Raw genomic sequence first — 27156 nt, 5'->3', positions numbered from 1 at the left:
GATTTTGATTCTTGGCAAATCTTGGCAGATTTTTCATCAAAAATTAAGATACGTATCGTTGAGTAAACTATATTCCTTCTTGATGTTTTTTTGTTTCTTTGCTAATCTTGGGTAAAAAATGCAACAAATATGCTATATAGGTATAGCTTCCTTGTATGTATATATAGTTTCTGTAGCTCAGTGAATTTTGACGGTGCTTTTTTTTTTTTTGGCTGGAAAGACCTGGGTTTGAATGCGAATTTTTTTTTCAAGTCTTTCACTTGAAAGTGAGATATGTAGTCTCATACGGAGGCGAAGAGTGTTTTCTCCTGAATAGATATAAATTTTTCCCTATCACGAAATCATGAATTTCTAACCTTGGAAACTATTTTACTGCAATAATCTGTATTCCATACAACATACAAATAGTCAGATTGTATTCATTTTTTTTTTTAATTAAATTTCAGGTTTGTCTGTACAATTCTGTGTAAATGACATTTGCTTTCATAGGGCTAAGGTTCAAGAAAAAGTATCGTTATAGGTTCGATTCTAGTTGCCGACTAGAAAACTTGCCTGTCTTTCTTCAGTGGCTGGTTCCGAGTCAAACGATTTTGACGCGAGTAGAGTTGGTAACCCTGTATCTCAAAAAAGAAAAAAGAAAAATAATAAATAAAATAATTATAATAAATAAATAAATAAAAATAGACCGTTCATCTCATACCATTACAGATAATAATAATAATAGTGGTAGGGATTAGAACCGCATGGGATCAGTTGTTTGCTGTATTCTCGTATTCTCTCTCTCTCTCTCTCTCTCTCTCTCTCTCTCTCTCTCTCTCTCTCTCTCTCTCTGTCTGCTGAAAAGCATTGATTCATTGATATCTTGAGCCAACTCTCATTCGACGCTTAAAGGCCTGCTGCCCACTACCTTCGAAAAGACATTCAGCGCTATAGGAACTTCGCACACTTCTTCTGGATAATAAAAGATGTTAAGGAATTTATTTTAATTTTCTCTCAATCTTTCTATTAGTCAAAGAACTGTTTTGCCTCGGAAAACATGGTTTTCCGAGGCATCTCCGAATAAGATTAGCTGACTTCAAAGAAAACGAAGTGGGAAGTAACTTTTTTTTTTAATTTTTTAATCTGTGTTTAGTGAATTCTGAAACTACAAAATTTCTTTCTAACTTCTCATGCTAATTCAGAATATATAATTACACTTCTTGACTCTTTATAATGATTACACGAAAATTTATCGAATGAACAATACATCGAACGACAATTCGTCGAAAATGCAATTCATCGAAAAAACAATTCACCGAAAATTTAAAATTTTCGATAATGTTATGATAAAAGTGATCCATTTAGAACAAAAACTGAACCATGCAGACAGCTTCGTGTACAACTTCTAATAATTTCGCTAAATCCGAGAGTTATTGTAATACATAATTTGGACACGTTATGTCTTTGTTGCCCCCAATATAGCTGAGCTGAAAACTGGAACGGTTCGTCATTTTCTTGTAAAAGTTTCAAATAGCAAATCTGAGTAAAATTCATCCCATAATAACTGCTGTATTGAAGTCGCATATTACTACTAGTATCAACAATAATAATGGAGCCTGCGTAGTTCAGTCGGTATAAACGAAGCCGTTTAGTTAGAAAGACCTGAGTAGTTGGAATCCCTTTTACGACGCGCATTATTTTTATCAATCCTGTTCAGCTAAAGGTAAATTAGCAGGCATAATACGGAGATGACTGGGCTTTTCTTCCCGGAACAGGCGAATCTGTCCCATGAACAGACATGAAACAATTATCAGACAAGAAATACTATAAGAAACCATATTGTTCTATGATTTTTCCTATTAAAGTAGCATTGCTTTCTCCCTATGCACGGTTCGGTTTTTGTTCTAAATGGATCAATTTTTTCATAACATTTTCGAAAATTTAAAATTTTCGGTGAATTGCATTTTCGACGATTTGTCGTTCGATGAATTGTTCACTCGATGAATTGCCTTTTCGATGAATTGCCTTTTCGATGAACTCTCCGGATACCCTTTATAATAGTAAGTTCATTAATTTCATCTGGCGTTCTCAAAATTTAATTTTTTAATAATCATCCTATAATTTAATTACTCTTTGTGCTAAATGCATTAAATGAATTACAACGTTACTTTAAAGTAGCAAACATCTGACTCTACATCACATTTATCAAAGGCTCTTAAATAAAAGTCTTAATCTTGTATTACGTTTTATTAAACGTCTATCTCTCTCTCCATCACAGATAATCAAGTTCTGGAAGACTGTACTTCTGATTCTAATCCATAGAATCTAGATTCCTCTTTAACTGGACAAGGATTCGCTTTAAAAACTAAAGACTCTTGATTATTATTACTTGAGTACAGTTCTAAATTTGCAGGCCCTTCCTTGATTAGATACAAGTCATTAGAGATTGGAAGAGGCCCGGAAAGAGAATTAGAAATCGCACGTGGTTCATCTGTTTGATTTTCGGATTGTGACATGTTAATAACTACAGCAGATTGGTCTGTTTTGGTGTTGCAGGTTGATATATTCTTGACTTTCTGTTAATCCAGTATTTTGATTGGAAGGGTGTACAATCTGAATACTCACAGTACTACATCCGTTTTCTATAACTTGGGTCAATTGTGAGGTGGTTGGCACAAGGAAAATCATTGGAAGAGGATATGGGTGCGACTGTTGGGGCTGCTCTTCCGATTTTGGTTCTGACTTCAGTTCCTCCGTCTGGAAAACTTTCATTATTTTTTCATCTTCTTGTGTTTGGGTAGTCTCTGACACCGTTTCAAAATTAGGCAGAGTGTTATCAGGAAAAGATGATTGTTTCTGAACAGAAACACTCAGTATAGTGTCATCTTGTGTTGATATGGAAGATTCTTCTAAAATATCTTTATTCTGTCTTGTAGGAGATGAAAGCTTTGGCACGGGAGTCAAGAGATAAATCTTCATGTCAGTTTTGTTGGGTGTTTGGTTGTCAGTTTTGGTAGGAGACTTTCCTAGTTGTACATCCTCTCCTTGACCACGATCAGTAATCTTTGAATCTTCGTTCGGAATAACGTCACGACTGAGTATTCTTTCTACATTCTCTTGAGGGCTTAGGAGGTAGCTAGATATAGCATTAGTCGGAAGAGATTGAAATCGTTCAATTTCAGGAAGAAGACCCATTCCCGAACCGCCATCAACAGAACTCTCGATGCTAATCTATACCTAAAAAAAAAAAATAATAATAATAAATAAATAAATAAAAAATATATTCCATTATCTTAAAAAGAAAGAGAACGATAACTTTTAATGGATACAAAATTTAGGACAAAAGATTATATTATAATTACTACTACAAAAATAGTTCAGAAATATATATATATGTAGAAAGTTTTTTAACTTGGGGATATTATGTATTCAAGTTACCAAGTAATTTTATATAAACTTGGTTTTTAATCCTATTTTCCAAGTGAGCATACAGACAAGTAAATCAAGTTTGCGCCTGCACGTAGTGCAAGTCTGAGGCAACTCATGGTAGTGCCACTGTAGGCAACTCGTGGTAAAGGTGTATTAAGCTCTGATCACTTTCCTTAGTATTTTTCCCTTAATGTAAAGCACATCCCCTTGCGGAGATGTATGATGCTATGCATTAAAGGCAATGGTCACTACCCATACCGGTTTCGACCTTTATATAGGTGAAACGGTCTCTAAAAATTAGGCGATCCCGAAAAATCGCCCATCTCAGCGTTGTTCCACTCAGTGACAGGATCACCCCATCACGAAGAACTTCTCAACATTGGCTCTACCCAGTGGCAGGCTCACCCCACCACCAAGCAGAGCCATAATCTCAGCGGTGGTCCCACTCAGAGACAAGCAAAACCTATTCCCAAGCAAAGCCTCTTAGAACCCAAGCCTAACCCGCATTGGTTTCAACCCTCTTTCGGGTCTCATCAGTGAGTAAGTCTGAGGCAACTCATGGTAGTGCCACCCCAGGCAACCCGTGGTAACTACGTGCAGCGCAAACTTGACTTACTTGTCTGTTTGCTCACTTGGGAAATAGAATTAAAAAACAAGTTCATATAAATTTACTTGGTATCTTGAATATTTATATAAAATTACTTGGTATCTTGAATATATATATATATATATATATATATATATATATATATATATATATATATATATATATATATATATACAATACTATCAACAAGATTTACTCAAAATAACCACCATTAGCATCGATCACAGCTTCAATTCTGCTTCGGAACCTCGAACAAGCTGATGCTACAGTCTCCCTGGGAAGGGCCGCAAAAACTGTTTTAATTTTATCCATTAACTGGGCTTTTGTATTACTGGAAGTGCGATTGGTGTCTTTTTCAACTGCGCCCCATACAAAATAATCCATGGGGTTAAGGTCTGGGGAGTTTGGAGGCCAAACATTTGGACTGGTGAAGTCGTAGAAATTTTCAGACAACCATTTTTGACTTTTCCCAGAGGTGTGGCAAGGGGCCGAATCCTGCTGCCATACATACGGCCTACCATTGGCTACCCTTGTTATCCAGGGCTTGACTACAGTTAGCAACTCCACGAACAAAGCCCGAATTCCAATGCCAGGGGTCTTCAACACCTGTTCCTGCAGATTTGCGAGGAATTCTGCTGTACGAACGCAATCAGATCGTCTGCTAGGGATCTTTCTTCTTGCTACATCCTCGTAGTCACCATTGCAAGTCTCTAGTTCATGCCTGATTGTTTTTACTGTATTCAGGGAGCATTGGGCAGCAGTCGTAATATCCTTATTTTGATGGCGGGCACGAATCATCATGATACAAGTTATTCTCTTCCATGATTCAGGTGGGTTCCAGCTATCCATCCTTTCTGACATCTTGTATATGAATGAAGAAGGGTCCAAACTTTTAAATGAAGAGAAGTGTGTGTTAATACATGTAACTTACGGAAAAATATAATTAATTATAAATATGTCAAATTTATCCCGAACACCCTGTATATATATATATATATATATATATATATATATATATATATATATATATATATATATATATATATATATATATATATATATATATATATATATATATATATATATATATATATGATTCTCCCATATAGGAGTGGCCACAGGGCTTGTAGCATATGAATGATGTACTGTACATGGGGGTGGAATCAAGCACAAAGACAAAGATCATGGGGACGCTGTACCACGGAAATGGCGCAAATGGAAGGAAAGGTGAATGGGAGGCAGCAAGTTCAGTGCGTCAGTAGTTCAATGGTAAAAGGATGTTGAGCAGCTGTTGCTCGTGTTGCTGCAGTTATAGCAGAAATGGTTAGGCATAATCGATGCTAGTTTGCTGAACAGCATACATGGAAATTATGCTGTTCTATGTACATGGAAATGTATGTTGTTCTATGTACAAGGAAATGTATGCTGTTCTATGTACACTTAAAGTGTGCATCTGTTTGCTGGTTCTGTTGAAGAGCACCAAAGAAATTATCCGTAGAGGAGACAATGCAGACAATGCATTTAGGAGGCTGTGGTTGAAGAAAGTCTTTGAGAGAGGAGTCGTAAATCAACCAAACAGTTCTCTTCTGAACAACATTAAAAATTTTTAGAGATTTTAGATTCCCTACCCAAATGTGAGAGCAGTATTCCACGGTTGGACGGACTTGAAATTTGTACAGAGTGAATAGCCTGTATTCATTCACCTCTATTCTTGCTCAGTTCTTCTCTTTCTTGTGATTGAACAGTGTCCGTCAAAAATAAAATCGAACACTTCAGTTGTTGTCTAGAATTATAATGTCATTTTATTAGATCAAAAACTAACCACCTATGTGGGAGAGATTAATTTCTCCATATTAAGATATCCAAGGAATACTTTAAATGTTCAGAAGTAATTCTGTGCTTCATTTTACCTGGACTATTTTTATATTCATTTGCAATATTTTTGGAGTACACACTATCAAAACATATATAAAAAAACCCATAATTGTTTTCGGTTAAAAGCTCGTTTCATTATTGAAATATGTATCATCAATGAAAATTGATGCTATTGCTACTTTTCAGTTATTTGTCTCTCTTTATTAATTGTCAATAATTTAGAATTTGTTTCGTTTCTATGTCCACTATAAACCAAATAGTGGACATAGATAATTTTCATCAAAGCTTGATTTGCTTCCTCGGTCTTAAGAAAAGGCTGGTTATATTCCACTAATTCGAGCCCTACCCAAGGGCCTATGAGTTGTGGAAATACTTTCTGAAAATGAATGCTGTGCCGAAGAAAGCGGCCTTTGCAGCTGCCCAATTTTTAATCAATCTAACTCGAGTGCTTCTAGATTTTTTTCAATGATTTAGGGATGGCGCCTAAAGCACCTATTATTATGGGAACAACTTTCATTTTCTTTTGCCAGATTCGTTCAACTTCGATTTGCAAATCGCGATATTTTGTAATTTTTTCATTTTCTTTGTTGTCAATCCAACTATCTCCTGGTACTGATATTTAGATAAACGTAACACCCTTGTTTTCACTTTTTTCAACCACTGTTATATCGGGTGTATTACATTCCAAGCTTTTGTCAGTCTGGATTTTGAAATCCCAGAGTATTTTAGCTTTTTCATTCTCAACCACTTTCTGGTGAACTTTATACTTCCAATAGTCTTTAGATACTTCAAACCCATACTTTTTACATAAATGCCACTGGATTATCTTAGCTACGTTATCATGCCTTTTATGGTACTCAATTTGTGCGATTTTGCTGCACCCACTTATAATGTGGTCTACCGTTTCTTCCCTTCGCACAATCTACATTTACTGTCTTCTTGAATTTTTTTGTAATTTTGCCTTCATAACGTTGGTTTTAATGGCCTGTTCTTGTGCTGCAAAAATTACCGATTCTGTTTTTTCTTTCTTTAGTGCTCCATTTCTCAACCATTGCCAGGCGAAGTTGCTGTCAGCGCTCTCCTCTATGCTGTGAAGGTATTTTCCATGCAATGCCTTATTTTTCCATCTTTCAGTTCTCACTTTTACTTAGTTGGTTTTGTATTCCAATTTTGTCTCCATGGGTTTAAATAAACCCTCTTTCCTTTCCTCAATTAGAAATTTTTTCGTTGTTTGCTGCAGATAATCATTCAAATTTCGTTCTTCTTCTTCAATAACTTGTTTTACTTGTAATAATCCTATACCTCCTTTTTCTGCGTGAGAGAGAGAGAGAGAGAGAGAGTCTATCAATGTCACTGCGTGGATTGATGGCATGATGCATTGTCATTAATTTTGGAGTTTTTCGGTCTACATCTTTCATCTCTCGCTGGGTCCATTCAACAATGCCTGCTGAATATCTCAGAACAGGTATGACCCAGGTATTAATTGCTTTTATCAAATTTCCAGCATTAAGCATTGACTTAAGGAGTTTTCTTAGTCGTCTTATGTATTCTGCTCTAGTTCTTTCTTTGATCTTATTGTGCAAAATTTCTGATGCTTCTAAAATTACTAAATATTTGTAGCTATCTTCGTATTTTATTGCGCTGATTATTTCTCCATTGAACAGTTCGATTTCGTTCAGCTCTTCAAACTTTCCTCTTGTTATTCCAGCAATTGCACATTTGTCTAAGCCAAAATCCATTCATGTATCTTGACTGAATATGTGCAATGATCCGAGTTCATTCTCTAATTTCGTATACAACTTCAGATCGTCCCTGTATAAAAGGTGAGATATCTTTGCACTTTTTTGCGCAGTTTGATAACCATGAGCAATTTATTTAAAATTCTGGTTAAGGGGATCACTGACAAGATAAACAATAGAGGAAATAATGAGTCTCCTTGAAAGATACCCCTTTTGATGTTTACCTCTCCAATTTCTTCTCTATTCAGAACCAACGCTGTTTTCCAGTTTTTCATGCTGGATTGCAAAACGTTTTGTACGTTTTTACTAATACCGAATAGTTCTGTGCATTTTAAAATCCAACTATGAGGCACCGAATCGAACGCCTTTTTATAATCTATCCAAGCCATATGAAGGTTGGTTTTTCTACGTTTGCAGTTTTTCAGAATCATTTTATTAATCAGCAATTAGTCTTTTGTGCCTCTTGAATTTTTGCTGTTACCTTTTTGTTCAATTGGGAAAAGAGAATTTGCTTTAAGATAGCTGTAAATTTTATCAGCTAGTATGCCTTTGAGTAGTTGTTGGCAGGCAGGTTATTGGTCGGAAGTTTTCTGGGTTTGGACTTTTTTCTTTATCCTTTATGATTAAAAACGTTTTCCGTGCTGTGAGCCACTCTTCTTGGCTTTGTCCTTCTAAACCATAATAAAATTGGTTTGCAAGTCTTTCGTATAAGCCTGTTAAATATTTCAACAGTAGCCATGTAATTCATCCTTCCCGGGTGTTGACTAATTTTTTTTATCTTTTTAGCTTGCTTTTGAACCATTTTAGTTGTTATTTTCAGTTGGTCCATTTTTCGTTCTTGAGATTCGTTCGTAAGTTGTTCAATCCACTTTGCCTTGTTATTGTGCCTCTTAGGATTGTCCCATAGGTTTTTACAGAATTTAAGTGCATTTTCTTTGTCTCTGGTATTTATATTTATATTTTCTTTAAGATTATCATTCCTGCAGCAATCAATTTTCTTGTAAAATTGGTGCTGATTTGCGCGAAACATCGAATTTTGCTTGTACTGTTCAATGCGTGCACTGTATCTTCTTATTTTAGCCGGAACTGCAACAATTTTTTGCTTCAGTTCCACTAATATTTCATCAATAGGTCGTGTTTCAGTATTATATCTCTTTATGAGGTTATTTCGGATTTTCGTGTTTTTCAGCTTCTTTTCCTTAAGGTTTTATAAATTACTCACGTCTGATCTGAGTTTAAGAATTTTATTCTTCAGTCGATGCTTTCATTTTGGTTCCTGAGCCTTACTACTTTTGGAATATATATATATATATATATATATATATATATTTCGTCTTCATTTCGTCTTCATTCAAGGTAGTGTGATTGTACTTGAAATTTTCATGCAGATTCTCATGTTTTGAGTTTTCATTGACCTATTGCTCCAGGCAGGCCCGGCTGTGGCGTGTGCGAAGTGTGGAATATATACAAGCGCCGCAGAAGAAAAGACGCCTAAAAGATTTTAAAAAATATGAGATAAGAATTTAAACGAACAACGAATGGTACATATAATTATGAATGTACGTTGTCTTCGGTTCGGGCCCCTTCAGGTCTTCCAGGAAATATAACAACTTCCCGGATTTATAACAACAACCTTGAAAGAACTCTTTGCAAATTCGCTGATTGCATTGAGAATACTACTGACTTTGCCCGTTTCAGTTGCTAAAGGAGAGAGAACATTTTCTAAATTATAATTAATAAAGAACTACCTGCGATCAAGCATTAGTCAAGAAAAACTAAATGGTTTGGCACTAATTTCCGTAGAAAATAATATTGCTCAGTCTATCAACATTGATGTACTGCGACAGGATTTCGTTAAAATGAAAGCCAGACGAGTCCCTTTTAGCAAAATTAATGTAAAGATATTTGAATAAATCTCTTAACTTTATATTACTTTGAAAATTTACATAACTTAAAACAATTTTTTTTTTTTTTGAAAAAATTTGTATAAGCAGGACTAATCCGTAGGTAACATTATACTGTAAAGCAGTTTTCATTTGTTTTTCATTTCCTGTTCGTTTTATTCACACTTTATTCCAAAATATATATATATATATATATATATATTTTTTTTTTTTTTTGGAAAGGCGCAGGTATTTTTCTTGGCACACACAAGAAAAATACTATGCGCCAGTCCTAGCTCCAGGTACTACAAAAGCGCTTTCCATTTAAGCATTTTTAGATTGCTGAATTTTTTTTTTCACTATGTTCATAATCTTTAATACACAGGCGCATGCGCGCTACCATTAATGATCGTCTGTCCCAAAACTTACCTGCGGACGTCGTTATGACTACAGTGGAGTTTTCGTTTTTGTACAAAGAAATGACACTCGGGAAAGTGCTTTTTTCGCTAAATTTACATGTAGTACTTTTTCTATCTATCTTTCTTTCTTCCGAGAGCGTTTAAACTACCTTTCTGCTGTGATTTACACAATAAAAAAATGTTGCAGCTTTTGCATTTATTCACACATTTATAACAAACGTAATGCCATAATTCGAAGAAAATAAAATATTCCTTCCAGGAATTAACCATCACAAGATTTATCAAATAGTACGATTTCACAGGCATGCTAAATAGCTCACCGCGCTCTGTGGGAACATTAATAAGCAAATGCCTTAGGTTGCTTAATTTAATATTTTATAAGCATGAGAAGTTAAGTAGGGCCGAATTTAAGCATAAGCTAGACAGGCTACAGGTTAGGGCTTCAGTATCTACTTCTTCAACTTGCTGAACCTATAAGGTTCTTTGCTGCATTTTGAGTTTTTCATTCCAGTATTTTTTAAAATTTTTTTAATCCTTTTTTTTTTCATTTCTTGAATATTATCCTCCCAACGCATCCGGGGTCTGCCTCTAGGTCGCTTTCCATCAGGCTTCATCTTGAATGCTTGTTTAGCTATTCTCTCTCTTCACCCATTCTCTCCATATGTCCAAACCATCTCAATCAGCATTCTCTAATTTCATCAAACTAGAAATGGGGATCTATAAGTTCATATAATTCTTGATTACGTCTTCTTCTCCATTCAGCTATTGTGTTATCTCTTACAGGTCCATGGACTTTTAGGAGGATTTTATTTTCGAAGATCTATAACACAGAGCATTATGGTCTGTTATACTCCAAATAGAACAATAGGTCTAATGGCTGTTGTATATTTCTGCTTTTAACTGTGCTTGATAGAATTTTGGAAGATAGTAAATTATGTAGTGAATGATAAGATCTATTGCTGGTCTAGCTTTTTTCTCTGAATTAATTTTATTATCTCGAGTAATCAATGTTCCAAGATATTACAGTTTAGGAGTTTGTGTTAAAGTACTCTCTCCACCTGTGTGCTATTTCATCTTTAGTGGCTAATGTTTGTCCATTGCTATTGTTGATTATTGCTGTTTTTCTATTTGAGCTTATTATTTCGTTTTTAGTGGGATTTTCTATCGTTATTTACCGCAAAGTATTTCTGGAGGGCCTCAGTATAGATAACCTAAGATTTATTCAGTAGAGGTGGGGAAGAGATGACTCTTAAGTTATAGTTTTGAGGACCACACAACCTTAAATAAAATCCCTCAAGTTAAGCTCCCCTTAATAATAATAATAATAATAATAATAATAATAATAATAAACATGTAACAAATGTCATTACCTTCGGGCCACAACGTCTGAATAATGGGCTTGGAATATCCTTACTTCTCTAAAATCTTATAGGAATAACAGACATTACAAGGCAGCCCAATGTGGCAGCCCTATTGCGGACTTGAAGGCGCCTGTTGTATGACATTGGTTGGCCACTGTGAAGTATATTTATGGCTTTGAGCAGCTCAAGAATCATTCAGTATAATAACGATATTATTGAACTGGAAGGCAAGCATTATTATGCTAAAGATTGTTCAAAATGACAAATTTCATTTGGCGTATAACATTATGAAATGAGAAATATTGATTGTAAGATATTCGTTAAACCGTTTTAAAAGTATAAAAAAATCAACTAATCCCTTTTATTCCCGTATAGGGAGTAGGCGAGGTCTTTTAGCCCAATCTAACTTTTGGAGACTGAATGGGCAGTTGAATCGCCACCGATAACCAGTCAGCGATAGATTGCCCAAGACCGTCACTAATTATGCATGCCATCCTGTGAAGAGAAGAGGCACGAGAAGTGCCTCCATCTCATGCTCCCTAAACCCTAACAATGTTTACTGTCTGAAAATAGTGTGGTTCCACGGTCAATTTTCTTGAATTTACGGGACGAAAAACCCGCGTTTTCGGGAGAAAAAATCCGCTTGACAGTGTCAGAGCGACTAATTCAGGAACCGGTCGAAAAAAGGCTTAGTAAAAGTTCCTGTAGTCAGCAGCTAGAATAGAACCTAAGATGCTCTTTCTTCAGGCAGTCTAGCGCCTGGGACGGCACTTACACTTAGTTATTGTACTTAAATAAAATCAGGAAATTAATATTACATTAAACTTAAATGGTAATTTAAAAAATGAATAAAATGTAAAATACCGAATATGTAAAATATTGATGAGATTTTGAATTTAAAAAGTACAATTGTTGTATGCTGAACAGGAGGCAATGCTGAAGTTGTTGGGATAAGTGAATTCACTTAAGCGTATGGTATCCAAAATGAATAACATGTCTCATACTTTGGATAATTTGAAAGTTTGTCGTATAGGATAAAGAAATTAGTAACATTATCTAATGGTAAGTACTGAATCTACACACACCGACCACTGATTTAGAAACCTTTATGCAGATGTCCGTAAACCACTTACGCAGCATACATGCAAAATATTTGGTGACGTGCGTCACCACGTGTTTCAGGCAACCATTTAAAAATCTGCTGGTTGGTAATCGTCAATAGTGTTGATCACAATGGGAAAAACAGGATTTTTCGGAGTTCGATAAAGGACTTATTGTGGGTGTCCTGGCTGGACCACGATTTTGAAATCAGCAGAGCTGACTGGTTTCTCAAAAGGTGAGATATCCCGAGTGTTTAATCAGTAGAAAAATAACCCACATTGCTTGTCTAAGAGGCATAACCATGATCCTCAGATAGTCTCTCAGGCACGAGATCGCCGTCGTCTCAGAAAGCTTGTACAGACAAACGGAACTTCCGTACGCATGAAGAGGATTGGTGTTGGCCGTACGTAAAACTATACGTAAAATAAAAGTTTCTCATTCAATGATTGGTACGTATAGGTATTGTTAAATTGTTATGGAGGAAGGAGAGACAGAGCTGCAGAACTTCAGCCAGCACTGAGTAAGCAAGTAAAAATAAATCTACTCTTTTCTGTTCCCTAAAGGGAGAAGGCAGAACTCTTAACTGGTGTAACACAATCATCTTATTCCTTAGTTGCCTCAAGTGATAATGAATTTCACAATCTTTTGTATCACGACTATGGATGCCTAACCACCTTATTTATTTTCTTTTCTTTTATTATTATTTTTATGGGGGGGGCACAGCATTGGTTCTTCAATTTCACTAATGAGATAATATCACACAAAAAGTCACAAAATCTACAGTACAACAGTGTCATGTGTGAATAAGAGGTTAAAGAGAAAGATTTCTTAATCTTTCTTAAATACTCGTAGGTTGTAGCCCGTGAGGAAATCTGTTACTGAACCAAATTTCTCGTTTTTAGTACGAGAAATTTGGTTCAGTAGCAGGACAGTAAGTACCGTAAATGTTGACTAGCAGCTAAAAACGAAGAACCAATGATCCTCGTTTCAGCAGTGTGTGTTGAAAATATCTATAGAAAATACATAATACAGAAACAGAACATGTATGAGAACGTGACAGTAGTGGATCAATAAGAGAAAGAGAGAGGAGATCGAGATCATCAATCAAATCATTTTAGCATCAAGCATTTTTAAGGAAGCCTTTAATACACCATTCCAAATGAGAGAACAGTATTCTAGTGTTGGATAGATTGGGGATTTCCATCTCTTCATCTCTTTATTTATTTTTATATTTTTATTTCAGTTAAATAAGATATGCTTGTATTAGTTTAAAGAGTGATTTTGTATAATCAACAGCTGTATAAACTGTGACTTTTAGTGTATGTTTTGTATTTGAGTAACCAATACAATTTTGAAAATTGTATTTATTAAGAACAAATCGATTTACAAATATAATTTAACGAACTTTTTTTCTTTTAATGACCAGATGATGTATAATTATTTTATTTCATGAAAATATTTATTTCAAAATTAAAGTAATTAATTGGTGCACAAATATTTGTACATTTGTTTATTGGTAAACTACATATCACTGAAATATCACACATGCAAATTTCAAGATAAAAACAGAGAAATGTCACCTTTTTTTTTAATTTAGAATTACATAAAGCATATTTTATTTTTATTGAAATGTCTTACCGCAGTCGTGAAAGTTCATTGGGTGTGCTTAATTTACGTGACTTTCTCTGTATATTTGCTACAGCCTTTCTTTCGTTATCTACGAGTAAAGACACTTTACTGCCCTCAGTTTTTGATTTTTCCTCCTCGATCCTCTTCGCCCACGGCAAAACAAATCCTATTATAGAAGCGCTAATTGTAAATGCAGCACCAATATGAAAAGCTATTACGTAACTTCCCAGATGATCACGAATAAGTCCTGAAATCGAAGCAAAAGAGAGAGAGTTAACACCATTTTCAATATACAGCGTAGCAAAATGGTAATTAAAACCCATCGCAAGTTTGGAATTGTGCTTTACTAGTGTTCCATTGGAGGAAAATTGTTGATAGGAAGTTAGTAACGATGTAAATTTTTCATGTAGTACTATCATATCCTGTACACCCCTTGAGGGTACATGGCAGGAATTTGATGATGATGATAGTGTTAAAGCCATCGTATATTCGTGGTCTGTTTCTTCACTGTGGTAATGCTATTTTATTTTATTTATTTTAAAAATACAACAATTCAATAAAGCACTTGAAGGAGCATAAATGTCATGAGCCTGATGATAATTATTGCAAAGAGGCTTGAAATATCGACAAGTGAGACAACGACAATACGATTTGAAATGCGTTTCAAATCGGATTATTATACTCAGTGGCGGCTCGTGGTTTGAAATCGTGGGGTTGCTGCAACTTTCGAAATATACTGGTTTTAACCGGTTTGGATAAAATATCAAAATTATGGCAAAAATTAAAAAAAAAATTAAACATGAAAAAATATTGTTTATTATCGATAAAATTATACAGTTCATTATAATTCAAAATTACTTAAAAATAAAATCCATTATCATAACCCCAATAATGTTCTAAACTAAAAACTATAACAAATGTTATGTCTTTAATTGTAATGTCCAAATATTTAAAGAGACGGAGTTAACACGATAAACAATACGAACACTCTACTACTGGCGCAAACTGCATATAAACAACAGTGGAACTGCGCGACGGACATTGTCGCATTACGCTAATAGCTCGTATCTCACTATGACGCGCATATGCTTGCGCGCGTAGCAATATGACACTATGGTAAACAGAGTGCTGCTAGCGGCCTTCGCCCTCCTAAGTGCTACACGATGGATTTTTATTACTTTTTATACAAAATAAGAGAACTGTATAGGATTGTTGATGATAAAATTAAATATTACAAACAAATATAAATAAATTAATAAATATATTTATATATCGAGAAAAATTGGGGGTGCTGAGTTCTGCAGTGCCTATGCACGAGCCTCCCTCGTTATACTGGAATTTAAGCATTATTATTCCAGTTTTCGTTTATATTTATTATGTCCTTCACATGGCGTTGTTATGTAGGCGAAAAACGGCTCGATATTTCATAAATCGAACTATAACTTTTGGCATACACTTGTAACTTATATTTTATGTAACTTATAATTGTATAATAATGAGCATTATAATAATTTTTGTAAAGAAGGGTGAAATATAGGCGATCCAAACAATCAACTCTGAAATTTCAAAACAGTTTTAAGCAATCGTGTACGGACCTACTAACACGATGCAGTTCACAAGGCCGACTTTTCTGTATAAGGATAAAAAAACCCGAGTTAAAGACAAATCGGCCTTGTGAACTTTTATCTCCCGAGTTTCCGGGAGATAAAAACCTACTACCTCTGATCTCATATATAAATATGAGATCAGATAAATATGAGGTAGCAGGGATTTTTTAATCTCCCGGAAACTCCGGTTTTTTCATCAGAAAATCGGCTTTCAGAACACGCCCAATTCGAAGACTTCGAAGAGTAGAAGAAGAAAAGATAGTCAGACCTTATGAAGAAATTATTAAATAAATCTTCTTCTGGTTCCCATCTGCCATACGGCCGCGGGAGGGTAGCTATATGCTACCATTCTAGGGAGAGATGGTTATGAGCAAGGTGGTTTCCCGTTGCCTTCCTTGCCGTAAGTATTTATGACTGTAACCTGTGTGTTCACGGGGCCGGTTTGCCTGCTTGCGGGATGAAAAACCTCAGATAAACTGGCGGAAAATAATTGATCTGTCATTAAATAAATGACAGATCAATTAGTTAAACATTGAGTTAGAGTTCCAATAGTCCAATAGTTGAATTCCAGCCTTAAAAAGTAGTCTTCTTCTACAACATCAATTTTCATAAGGCTTTTTGAAAGGTGAGTTAGTCCGTTTCATATGGAGGTAGAAGGATTTTTTCACCAGAAAAGTTGGGTCTTTCTTCCTACAAAACAGTAAATACAAGGAATACAGTCATGGAGTTGTATCTTCGCTAATCCCAACCAAATCAAACCAATCCAGTATCACTCATTCCCATCACACTTGAAGTCAATACGGAGGCAGTACGCACCAACTGTTAATGTTAATTTTTATTATATTTATAGATTCAATTACTGTATATACTGTATGAACATTATTAGAAAATATACACTGGATTCAGATAAAATTATTATTATTTTATTAATATTAGAATTTTTCTTACCTGACACGATTGGTCCAATAGTAAAAGTTATGGAGTTCATCGCCACCATGTATCCCCAACCCCACAAAGAATTTTCCGGACCAAGAAAATCGAATGTGAGAACTGGTAGTAGTACCACAACAGCTCCATCTGATAATCCAGCAATTAAAGTGTAACACACAAGGCCAACGAATTCCTTTGCGAATGGCATGAGCATTGTCACAACTCCATTAGCTGCAAACAAAACATAGGATGTTTATAAAACTAAATATTATGACAAAAGCTCAATAAAGCAAAGATTTAAAATGATGATTCAATTAAACTTAATTAAAGGAAAAAAATAGAGAAATAATAATTAAAACAGATATGCTTCCATATCTTGAAAGAGAAACTTCATTCAAAATTTTTACGCGCGCGCACATACACACATACACATCATTTTAATTAGGTCAGTTGCTAATCGCTTACTGTGATCTGATAAAACCTAAAAATAAAATAATGGTAACTCTAGTACTAACATCCTAACATCCTAGCACTCTTATACAACTTCCACTAGTAACCCACCCACCCCTGTTCTCTCCCTTCTTGCCATGTACTGAAAAAAAAAATTAATCAACGACGTAATGATGTACTGTTTTGGTTACCTTCGCAATATGCCCTCTAAACTTCAACCACCTCTAGATAATCACAGCCAAGTCTCTGGCCTCGTCAGTTTTCTGCAGTTCAGTTCAGTTAATATAGAACACAACTTGTGATTTTTTCCAGAAGTGCATCACTTACACTTGGCTACATTAAACTGGCAGCCATTTGACCACACTGTTAGTCTCTTTAAGTCTTCCTTCAGGATCTCTGCGTCACCTTCATTTACCATTGGTCTTCCCAGTTCAGCATCATCATTTAACATGAATATTTAGTATCAAATAATTTCCTATATCACTGATATACAAATTAAACAACATAGTATCAAGTACTGATCTCTGTGGTACACCACTGGTCACTTGCCATCTCCTGGACTCAACTCCTTCATAAACCACTCGTTGATATCCGTCCATAAGCCAGTCTCTAATCCAAATCACCAGAAATATCATATTTCTATCTACCAAGTCCTGAATTCTGTCTTTCACCAATTTCTCTGCTTCCTTAACCACCACTCCTGAGATACTGATTGGCCTATAATTTCTATTTCTGTCTTGGAGCTTCCTTTATGCAGTGGGACTATTTTGCGCTCTTCCCGGCACTAAGACTTAAACTAAACAGTTCTATCAGAGCAGCTGATAATTCCTTTTCACATTCTCGTAATACAATACACGGGCCGATGTACCACCTAATCCCATTGCTGTGTTCGTATTGAGGTTCTACACTATTTTAAGCACTTCCATTTCTACAACCTCTGTTCTACTATTAGTTAATATGACATCTGCATTACAACGTCACCACCTAGATGGTACACTTTTGCAAAATTCTCACTCAGTAATTCAACTATTTGGTTTGGTGTTACCTTCCCACCATCGGCACTTTTAGATGTCATCCTCCATAGTCATTCCTCCTTTTATTTACCACACAGCAAAAGAATTCTTTAAGGTTTCTTTTGTCCTCATCAGCTAGATTTCTCTCATAATTAACTTTAGCGTTCCTTACAATACCTGACGTCCTTCTAGCCTGCGCTTTATACTGTTCATGGTCATGCCGATTACCTTTTCTTTATAATCCCTCCACAACCTTTTCTTTGTGTGCAACTCCTGCTTATCTATCTACCCAGTCCTGAATTCTGTCTTTCACCAATTTCTCTATTTCCTTAACCAACACTCCTGAGATGCTGATTGGTCTATAATTTCTGTTTCTGTCTTGGAGCCTCCTTTAAGCTATGGGGCTATTTCGCGCTCTTCCCGGTACTGAGGCTATACCGGGAAGATAGATGAAGTTATTCATCTATCTTACTCCTATCTGATTTATTCTTCTGACTCTAGGTATATTTTCAGATACTGCTTTCTTCAACCATTCTTTGACCACCTTCCACGCACCACTAACATATCTTCCCTCCAACTTCAGAGGCATGTCATAAGAAGTTGGAGAGAAGAGATGTTAGTGGTGAGTGGAAGGTGATCAAAGAATGTTTGAAGAACTTTGACTTTGTCAAAGCTGAGATTCTCAGCTTGTCATAATCACATTCTTTCTACCTAATCACCTAATGTTACTTATAGCATATCCCTTCTCAATAGAAAATTCTGCATATCTGACAATCTCCCAGGTCAAGACTACATGATCACTTTCTCCTAGCGGAGGCAGTAGCTAGACAGGTGAATGTTAAAGTTCTCTAATGCAGTTATCAGATCCAGCACTCTTGAACCTCGTGTCCCTTACATTACATGTTCCTTCAGGTAATTATCTCTCAGCAGCTGTATAAATTCTATTTCCTTCCTTGCCTGTGACCATCCCTCCTCCTAATCTGCGTGTTCATAGTTGAAATCCCCAGTAATAATTACTCGACTTCTACTCATCATGCCTATTTGCGAGTGCATGTTATCTCCATTCTCCCTAATATCTCTAGATTATAGCAGCAACCAATTACTTATCTTGTCCTGTTGGCCCCTATCTCACACAAGATAACTTTAAACGAACTATTCTCTGAATCCCAATCCCTATGATGTACTTCTACTCTTTTTAGCTTCAATTCCTCTGTTATCATTAGAAAATCTCTTCCCCCGTCCTGTTCCTTGTGTCCTCTCTGAAAACTACATCTCTTGCATTCTATTCCTATAGCATATCATCCTCAGTCAACTAGGTCTCACTAATGAATGAAATAACGAATGTTGATGTGGCAGATAGAGGACAGCAGAGGTACAATTTGCATCAGTTATATGGTATTGTAACATTCTACTACTAATAATAACTAGAAGTGTGTGTGTTTGCTACATAAAATTTACAGTCGATGTAGTAATGTTAAAAAACTTTTTTTTCATTACTTGGCAAAATAATTCTGATAGGTAAAATTAAGTCTGGTTTAGTCATTAAACCAGACTTAACCTCTGGTTAAGACGTAACAAACCACTAGGCCTAATACGTAAAGGAAGAAGAATATTTAACTAGCAGAAATGTATTTTATAAATCGAGGATAAATTGTCAATAAGATCTTCTTTATCATGATTTTTTCATTTCTCAGCAATTTTCTTCGACCTAATTTCGATTTTTCCCCATGCTTTCTAGATCTTCCAGTTCCCTTTTCTCGCTCCCATTTGATACAATGATAATAGTCTTTTTCCTATGCACATTTCTCTGAATGATCATTTATTACCCTTTCTATTCTTAATACATCTGTCTCGACTAGTCTATGACAAAAACTGTTTTCCGCTGTAATACTTTTGGGTCATATAATGCGATGCTCTGCAAGACGACATAATAAATACGAGGGCGGGGATGGGTCTAGAAAGTTAACCCCCTAGAACAAAAATTAATTATTTTTATGTCTTAAGAACAAAGTATTATAATTTGATGAAGCATGGGAGTTTAAAGGCTTTAAGATATGTTCTTTCTTGTAGTTATATCAGTTGCTTTAATATTGTTTTTGTTCTCGGTGTGTATCAGCCCTCTCCATACCCCACTCGTAGATTTTTCTGTGCGGATGTGATATTATCATTTTATTCGTGACACCTCCAAGGAGTCTGAAGACTCATCGCGGGAGGACACCCACTATACAACTCTCCGTCACCACTACTACAACTCTCCGTCACCACTACTACAAAGAACCTTTACTACTAGTCACCTATATTAACGCCATCTACTGTCCACAACCACCACCATCACCGCTAGTATTTTTTGTCTGTAAATTGCGTGTGTTCTGAAGGGCAACACAAGATAGATCTTGGCGTTCCTAGTACGTTCTTACCCCTCAGAACACTTATTTTGATGTCCATGTTGGATGATTTATCAGTCTGAACCAGTGAGCCAAAATATCTATTATACTGTACATTTTCTCTGTTTACACGTAATGGAGTTACAGTTTAACTAATTAGTCTTTTTTGTTGTTGTTTTCATCTTAAGCATTTATGCACTTCAGTACGCTTATACCCATGTACTCAGAATCTACATTGTTGGGGCTAGATGAAATTACGACTGCAACTACGATTATCAAGCCAGTATTAGCTAAGTCGGTATTGACGATGTTGGAAAGACCACGGTTCTAATCCAGCTAAGGACGCAAAAAACCTTTAGCAGAGCTTTTCATCTGAAGGTAAGTTAGCTGGTCTCGATCTTCCTCCCGTAAACTCGACTTTTTTATCCCGCATAACAGCAAACTGACCAGAAAATACACGCAGTTTACAAATATAATACACTGGCCTGATAGCTTGAGTTACTTCGTCCGTAAATCCCAAACAATCCTTCATTATACCTGTAATATTATGTAATACCTGTAAATTTCCTGTGCCTGAGTTGAAGGACGAAATATTGGAATTTTGGGGAGGGAAAAATATTATCACCACCGTACGAGACCATTTAACTTTCCATCATCAGTCCTTATTAAGGATCTTCTTCGCGTCCTAGACGAGATTCGAATCTAGGTGAAGTGCAAATTACGCGACGTACTCGTGATTGCACCGATAATCTCTAGTTAGTCGTTATCGATGTCCTTTGGTTGGAAAAACCTGGATTCGAATCACATATAGAACGCGAAGAAAAGAACCTTTGTAATGACTTTTCAATTGAAGGTGAGTTGGGGGTAGGACCTGGAAGCTCCTACCACCGAGCAATAGAAACTTATCAAATGCTTTAAACAGTTTTCGACGATAATGCCTTAAGCCGCCCAAATATATTCGAGTGGCTCAAAAGAGTTAATAAAGATGGTCGAATTTAGATTGAAGATGAACCTTGCTCTGCACGATCATCAATATCCTGCACCCATAAGTTAGTGCATCGTGTTGCGAAAAGTTCGTCAACAGTAAATTACTGTTCATTAGCTAGCTTGTGAAACAGGAATCTCAGTTGGATCTTGCCAACATCCGACCGAAGATCTGAAAATAAAGAGGATTGCTACAGAGTTTGAGCCAAGATTTATCACTTAGCATGGCGAGTTTCTGGCTACTAAAGAACATCACAGTTGTACCTCACCCACCCTATTCACTAGATCTGGTTCGTGTGATTTCCTTTTATTCTTTAAGCTAAAATCTGTACTTAAAGGGTGGAGATAAAAAATTAAAATAATTTCCTTATTTCAAGACATAATTGAAATTAAACAAATGCAACAGAACAAATCAAAGCCATTTCTTTAGAACCAGTGGCGGTTCATGGCTTGAAATCGTGGGGGTGCTGCAACTTTCCAAATATACATACACACTGTAAGTACAGTGTATACGGGTTTGGATAAAATATCAAAATTATGGTAAAAATTAAAAAAATTAAACATGAAAAAATATTGTTCATTATCGATAAAATTATACGGTTTAGTATAATTCAAAATTACTTAAAAATAAAATCCAGTATCATAACCTCAATAATGTTCTAAAATAAAAACTATGTCCAAATACTAATTATATGAAGAGCCAAAGGCTTCAATTCGGCGACATGAACTTATTTAAGTTAAGGGATATTACATCCCATATTGTTTCTTAGCCGAATAAGAAACTCAGAGAGTTTCATGCCGAATATAGAAACTATATACAGTTCGGCGATTCCAAGCGTAAACAAATACCTGGATAGTGCAGCACCTGATCCATTTGGTAGTGCAAACTGAGGCAACTCATAGTCAGGGTGGAGCAAGCTCCGATCACTATTCTTGGTATTTACCCATTATGTGAACTTAGCTCCTAGGAGCTGTATTACTGTTTTACATTATGAGAGAAGATCACTACCAGACCGGTTTCAACCTTTATTGAAGTCTCATCAGTGAGTAGGTAGACCTGGTTAATACCAAGTTTGTAGCGAACAGAACTTACATCCCTTCTATGAGAATTGCCAAAGAAAGTGTCCTAATAAATTACTAATTATATGAAGAGCCAAAGGCTTCAATTCGGCGAAATGAACTTATTTAAGTGAAGGGATATCACGGTATATAGTTTCTATATTCGGCATGAAACTCTTTCTTATTCGGCTAAGAAACAATATGGGATGTAATATCCCTTAACTTAAATAAGTTCATGTCGCTGAATTGAAGCCTTTGGCTCTTCATATAATTAGTAATTTATTAGGACACCTTCTTGGCAATTCTCATAGAATTGCCAAGAAGGTGGCAATTCTATGAGAATTGCCGTGTTTCTGCAAAAGAAAGCAAAATAAAAAAAATTCTATTTTGCTTTCTTTTGCAGAAACATGGTGAAATTTTGGTAGGTGAAATGCAAAAAATTCTTTTTGGCTCTTCATATAATTAGTAATTTATTAGGACACCTTCTTGGCAATTCTCATAGAAGGGATATAAGTTCTGTTCGCTAAACTTGGTATTAACTAGGTCTACCTAATCACTGATGAGACCCCCAATGAGGGTGGAAACCGGTGTGAGGTGGATCTGGCTTTGAGAGGCTCTGCTTGGAGGTAGGTTTTTGCCCGTCTCCGAGTGGGGCCACTGCTGAGATAATGGCTTTGCTTGGTGGTGGGGTGAGCCTGCCACTTGGTAGAGCCAATGCTGAGACGTTCTTCTTGGTGATAGGGTGAGCCTGTCACTGAGTTGAACAATGCTGAGTTGGGCGATCTTTCTGGATCGTCTTATTTTTAGAGCCCGCTTCACCTATACATAAAGGTTGAAACCGGTCTGGGTAGTGACCTTCTCTCATAACGTAGAACAGTAATACAGCTATTAGGAGCTGGGTTTCACATTATGAGTAAATACCAAGAATAGTGATTGGATCTTGCTCCACCCTTACTATGAGTTGCCTCAGTTTGCACTACCAAATGGGTCAGGTTCTGCACTACCAAATGGGTCAGGTTCTGCACTAGCCAGGTATTTGCTTACGCTTGGAATCGCCGAACTGTATTTAGTTTCTTATTCGGCTGAGAAACAATATGGGATGTAATATCCCTTAACTTAAATATGTCCAAATATTTAAAGAGACGGAGTAAACACGATAAGCACTACGAACACTATTGCCGGCGCAAACTGCATATAAACAACAATGGAACTGCGCGACGGACAGTGCCACATTACGTTAATAGCTCCCATCTCAAGATGACGTGTATATGCTTGCGCGCGACACTATTATAAACAGCGCTGCTAGCGTCTTTCGCCCTCCTAAGTGCTACAAGATGGATTTTTATTATTTTTTAAACAAATTAAGAGAATTGTATAGGATTGTTGATGATAAAATTAAATATTACAAGCAAATATATATAAATTAATAAATATATTTATATATCGAGAAAAAATTGGGGAAGAGCAGCCTGTGCAGCTCAGTAGAGGTGGCGTTTGCACTCTACAGCGCTTGACCGCACGAAGAAAGGACGGTGGTTCAAATCTAGTCGCCGACTAGAAGAAATTTTTCTAAGCCTTTTTTCGGCAGGTTCCCGAGTTAGTCGATCTCTGGCACGGGCTAGCGGGTTTTTTCTCCCGGAAACTCGGGTTTTTCGTCCCGTAAACTCAAGAAAATCGACCGTAGAACCCACACTATTTTCAATATTGTGTTAGGGTTAGAGACCACGAGATGGCGGCACTAGCTTGCCGCCTTCTTCACTGCGTACCGATGAATCAGTGATAGCCCTGGGCCAGCTATCTCTCTGATTGGCTACCAGTGGAGATTGAACTGCCCACTCAGTCTCCAAAGTTAGATAGGGTAAACGGCCCCGCCTACTCCCTATACGGGAACAACATAGGCGTTAACTGATTTTTTTTTGATTTTTCTGAAAAATGGGGGGTGCTGCATTTCTGCAGTGCCTATGCACGAGCCGCCCCTAGTTAGAACAGTTCCAGAGATGCTTCCAAAAATGGGAAAAACGCTTGGGATACTGTATCGAGGCAGGAGGAGAATATTTCGAAGCGGGTGCATTCCTATATATCAATCTTTTGTATATAGTTTAAATAAATTATGTCCAGTAACTTTTTGAGCAGATCCCATATTATTATTATTGACAAGTTATAACATTCTCTTTCATTATCACAGAACATAGTAAACAGAGATTTGATTAAAATAATTGTGCTGTAAATAATAATTATAATAATATGAAATAAACTTAATTATGTAGAGTATTTGTATAAATAATAATATAAAAAATCTTAATTATATGCAGTACTCGTTATTTGTTTGAGGGGAAAAGTTACGTATGCTTACTGTATCATTAGAACAACAATAAAATATAAAATAATAATAAATATTTACCTGCCAATGCTATTTGAAACATGTACCTCCGATTAATGAATGCACAATCTGCAATTCTGCCGAAGAGTATGCGACCAGTAGCTGTTGCAGCGGCAATAGTCATAGGTAGCGTTGTACGATGTGTGGTGGATACACCGAGGTCTGTAGCATGCTGGATCTGTAAATAAGTAACGTGAAGCGATTTTTTTTAATGCCTTATCGAAGTTTCGATTCAGGTTATTTGTAATATGGAAGCCAAAATACTTTATCGATATGAAATTTATTTAAGAAGTCCAATATATGTCGCAAGTGTAACATGGACATCCTCAGGGCGAAATGGATTATAATTCAAAACATGAGTCGCGTAGCAAGGCTCAATTGTAACTTGTAATTGTAATTTGAACTGTAATGATTAATTCGCTAGGCGAATTAATCATTACAGTTAAAAGGAACAAGTTGGAGAGTTTCTGTAACTAAAAATTAAATAATCTAATTAATATTAAAAAAAAATTATCAATACGTAATGGCCATCATTTTCCAGGAGTTTGAAACTGCCATACAAATCAGAACTGTTGTGATTCGGACGATGTAATGTTTCGCATGTCTCAAGTAACAGAGATCAACTTTAAATTTGAATGAATGATGAATCTTGGTTTGGTTCCAAAAAGACTCTGTGTCTAGCGTTCATTTGCATGGAAAGCAAAGCCGAAGAGTTCTTTGGAACTAAAAGAAGATTCTTCATTCAATTGGATTCAAATTTGATCATCTGTTCCTTGAAACGTGAAATCTTAAGATCGTCCAAAACCTTAATTGCTCTGATGGTAGGCGAGTATCGAATTTCCTGGAAGTGATTGCCATTAACTGTTCATATTTTTTAAGCTGCTGATTAGGTTCATTTTTAGTTAAACTGTCCCACTTGTTCCTTTAACCTCTAATAGTTTTTTTTTTTTGTCAACTCAGCTGTGAACATGCCGAAAGCTAATAAGCACATATGACTCATATCTTGTGATTCATGTTCAGAATGTAGTGAAGGGATCTTGAATGAAATATATCGGAGTTCTTAATAAATTCTATACTCGTGATACTCGTTTCATACGTTAAATGTTTCATTACAATTTTTTTTTCAAAAATAGCAGTTTCTAAATTTTACAAAATATTGTATTAATTAAAAATTTACTATAGAAGTTTCATTGAAAGCAAACTATAAATATCTATAAATATAGATATTAATATGGATGCATACTTACAATGTGAACATATGGAACGTAAAATCCAAATCCGGCCATGCTTGTAATAAATGTCCATGCTTGAAATACACGATTCCTGAGTATCGATAAATCCATTATGATCACAACCTTATCCTTAGCGACTCTTAATTTTTCAACAGGCCTGGTTATTAGAACAGTTATAATGTTCAGTTACAAGATCATAAAAATAAGGGGAAACAATACATTGCATTATATAAAAATAATTATCGCGAAAAATTCCTTTTCAAGTTTTAGGAAATATTAACGGAGCTTTATGTAATAAGAATAACATCCATATCCGGCTTTGATTATAATAAATGAAGTATTTCATTTATTATAGTCTATGAATCGTCTATGAAAACCTTATTCTCTGGTAGTGGATTTTTCAACGATGTTTGTTTTCATCAGGATGGTTGGCTGAGTTGAGAGCGTATCCACTTTCCAACCAAAAGGCTGCGGGTTCGAATCCCACTGTGCGCCCAGATGTTTGTGATTGTCTTTAAGATGGAAACAGATTTCATCCCTTGATGTGCAACCATCATCCTGCTTATAGAAGACTTGAAAAAAGTTCTGTTTGATCTCTAAAGCATGGAAAACTTTTCAAATAAAAAAGAAAAAAATAATTTACAAATAAAAAGGATTTTAAAATAGAGAACAAAACTCCTTTCTCTTCCCATGGTATTAATATTCTATAGGTTTACAACGTTCCTGTGGGTCAGGATTTATATATATATATACACTATGTTGATAAAAGTGTTTCGACACCTTACGTGCCATGCAAATTTCGGATCCTACCACACATTCAGGGAGTGTCTGCGTAGTTTGGTAATAAAAGGTAGGAAGTGCTGTATGTTTTACATTGTACTCAATGTCAGGATGCACGTTCAACTGAACTAACAGACTTCCAACATGATAGTTGGGTTTTTCTGTCCGTGACTTTGCTACCCGTCTTACTATATCAAAATCAACCATTACTTATGTCATTCGTAGATGGAAAGTTGATGGTGGTACTACAGCAGAATAAAGTCCTGGAAGGACACCGACACTCACTAACCGAGATTGACAAGCTCTGTTTCTGAA

At 35.8% G+C, this 27156-nt stretch overlaps 1 protein-coding gene across 1 annotated transcript in view; it reads right to left on the bottom strand.

The window, feature by feature from the left end:
* Nucleotides 1-13820: 13820 nt before the first annotated feature.
* Nucleotides 13821-27156, bottom strand: part of LOC150099301 (monocarboxylate transporter 10-like) — a 33104-nt gene continuing 19768 nt past the window's right edge. The window contains exons 3-6 of the mRNA XM_090403326.1: nucleotides 26077-26218; nucleotides 24851-25007; nucleotides 16578-16790; nucleotides 13821-14269 (exon numbers count right to left, since the gene is read on the bottom strand). Coding sequence (XP_090259452.1) covers nucleotides 14028-14269; nucleotides 16578-16790; nucleotides 24851-25007; nucleotides 26077-26218 — 754 coding nt within the window. The 3' untranslated portion in view covers nucleotides 13821-14027. The remainder of the gene's footprint in view (nucleotides 14270-16577; nucleotides 16791-24850; nucleotides 25008-26076; nucleotides 26219-27156) is intronic.

This window comes from Typopeltis vanoorti, chromosome 14, assembly GCF_054136105.1.
Source record: "Typopeltis vanoorti isolate ZY-2024b chromosome 14, IOZ_Tvanoo_1.0, whole genome shotgun sequence".
Classification (NCBI taxonomy): Eukaryota; Metazoa; Arthropoda; class Arachnida; order Uropygi; family Thelyphonidae; genus Typopeltis; species Typopeltis vanoorti.
Note: the sequence above shows the minus strand (reverse complement) of the source record. Positions and strands in the feature narration are given on the sequence as shown.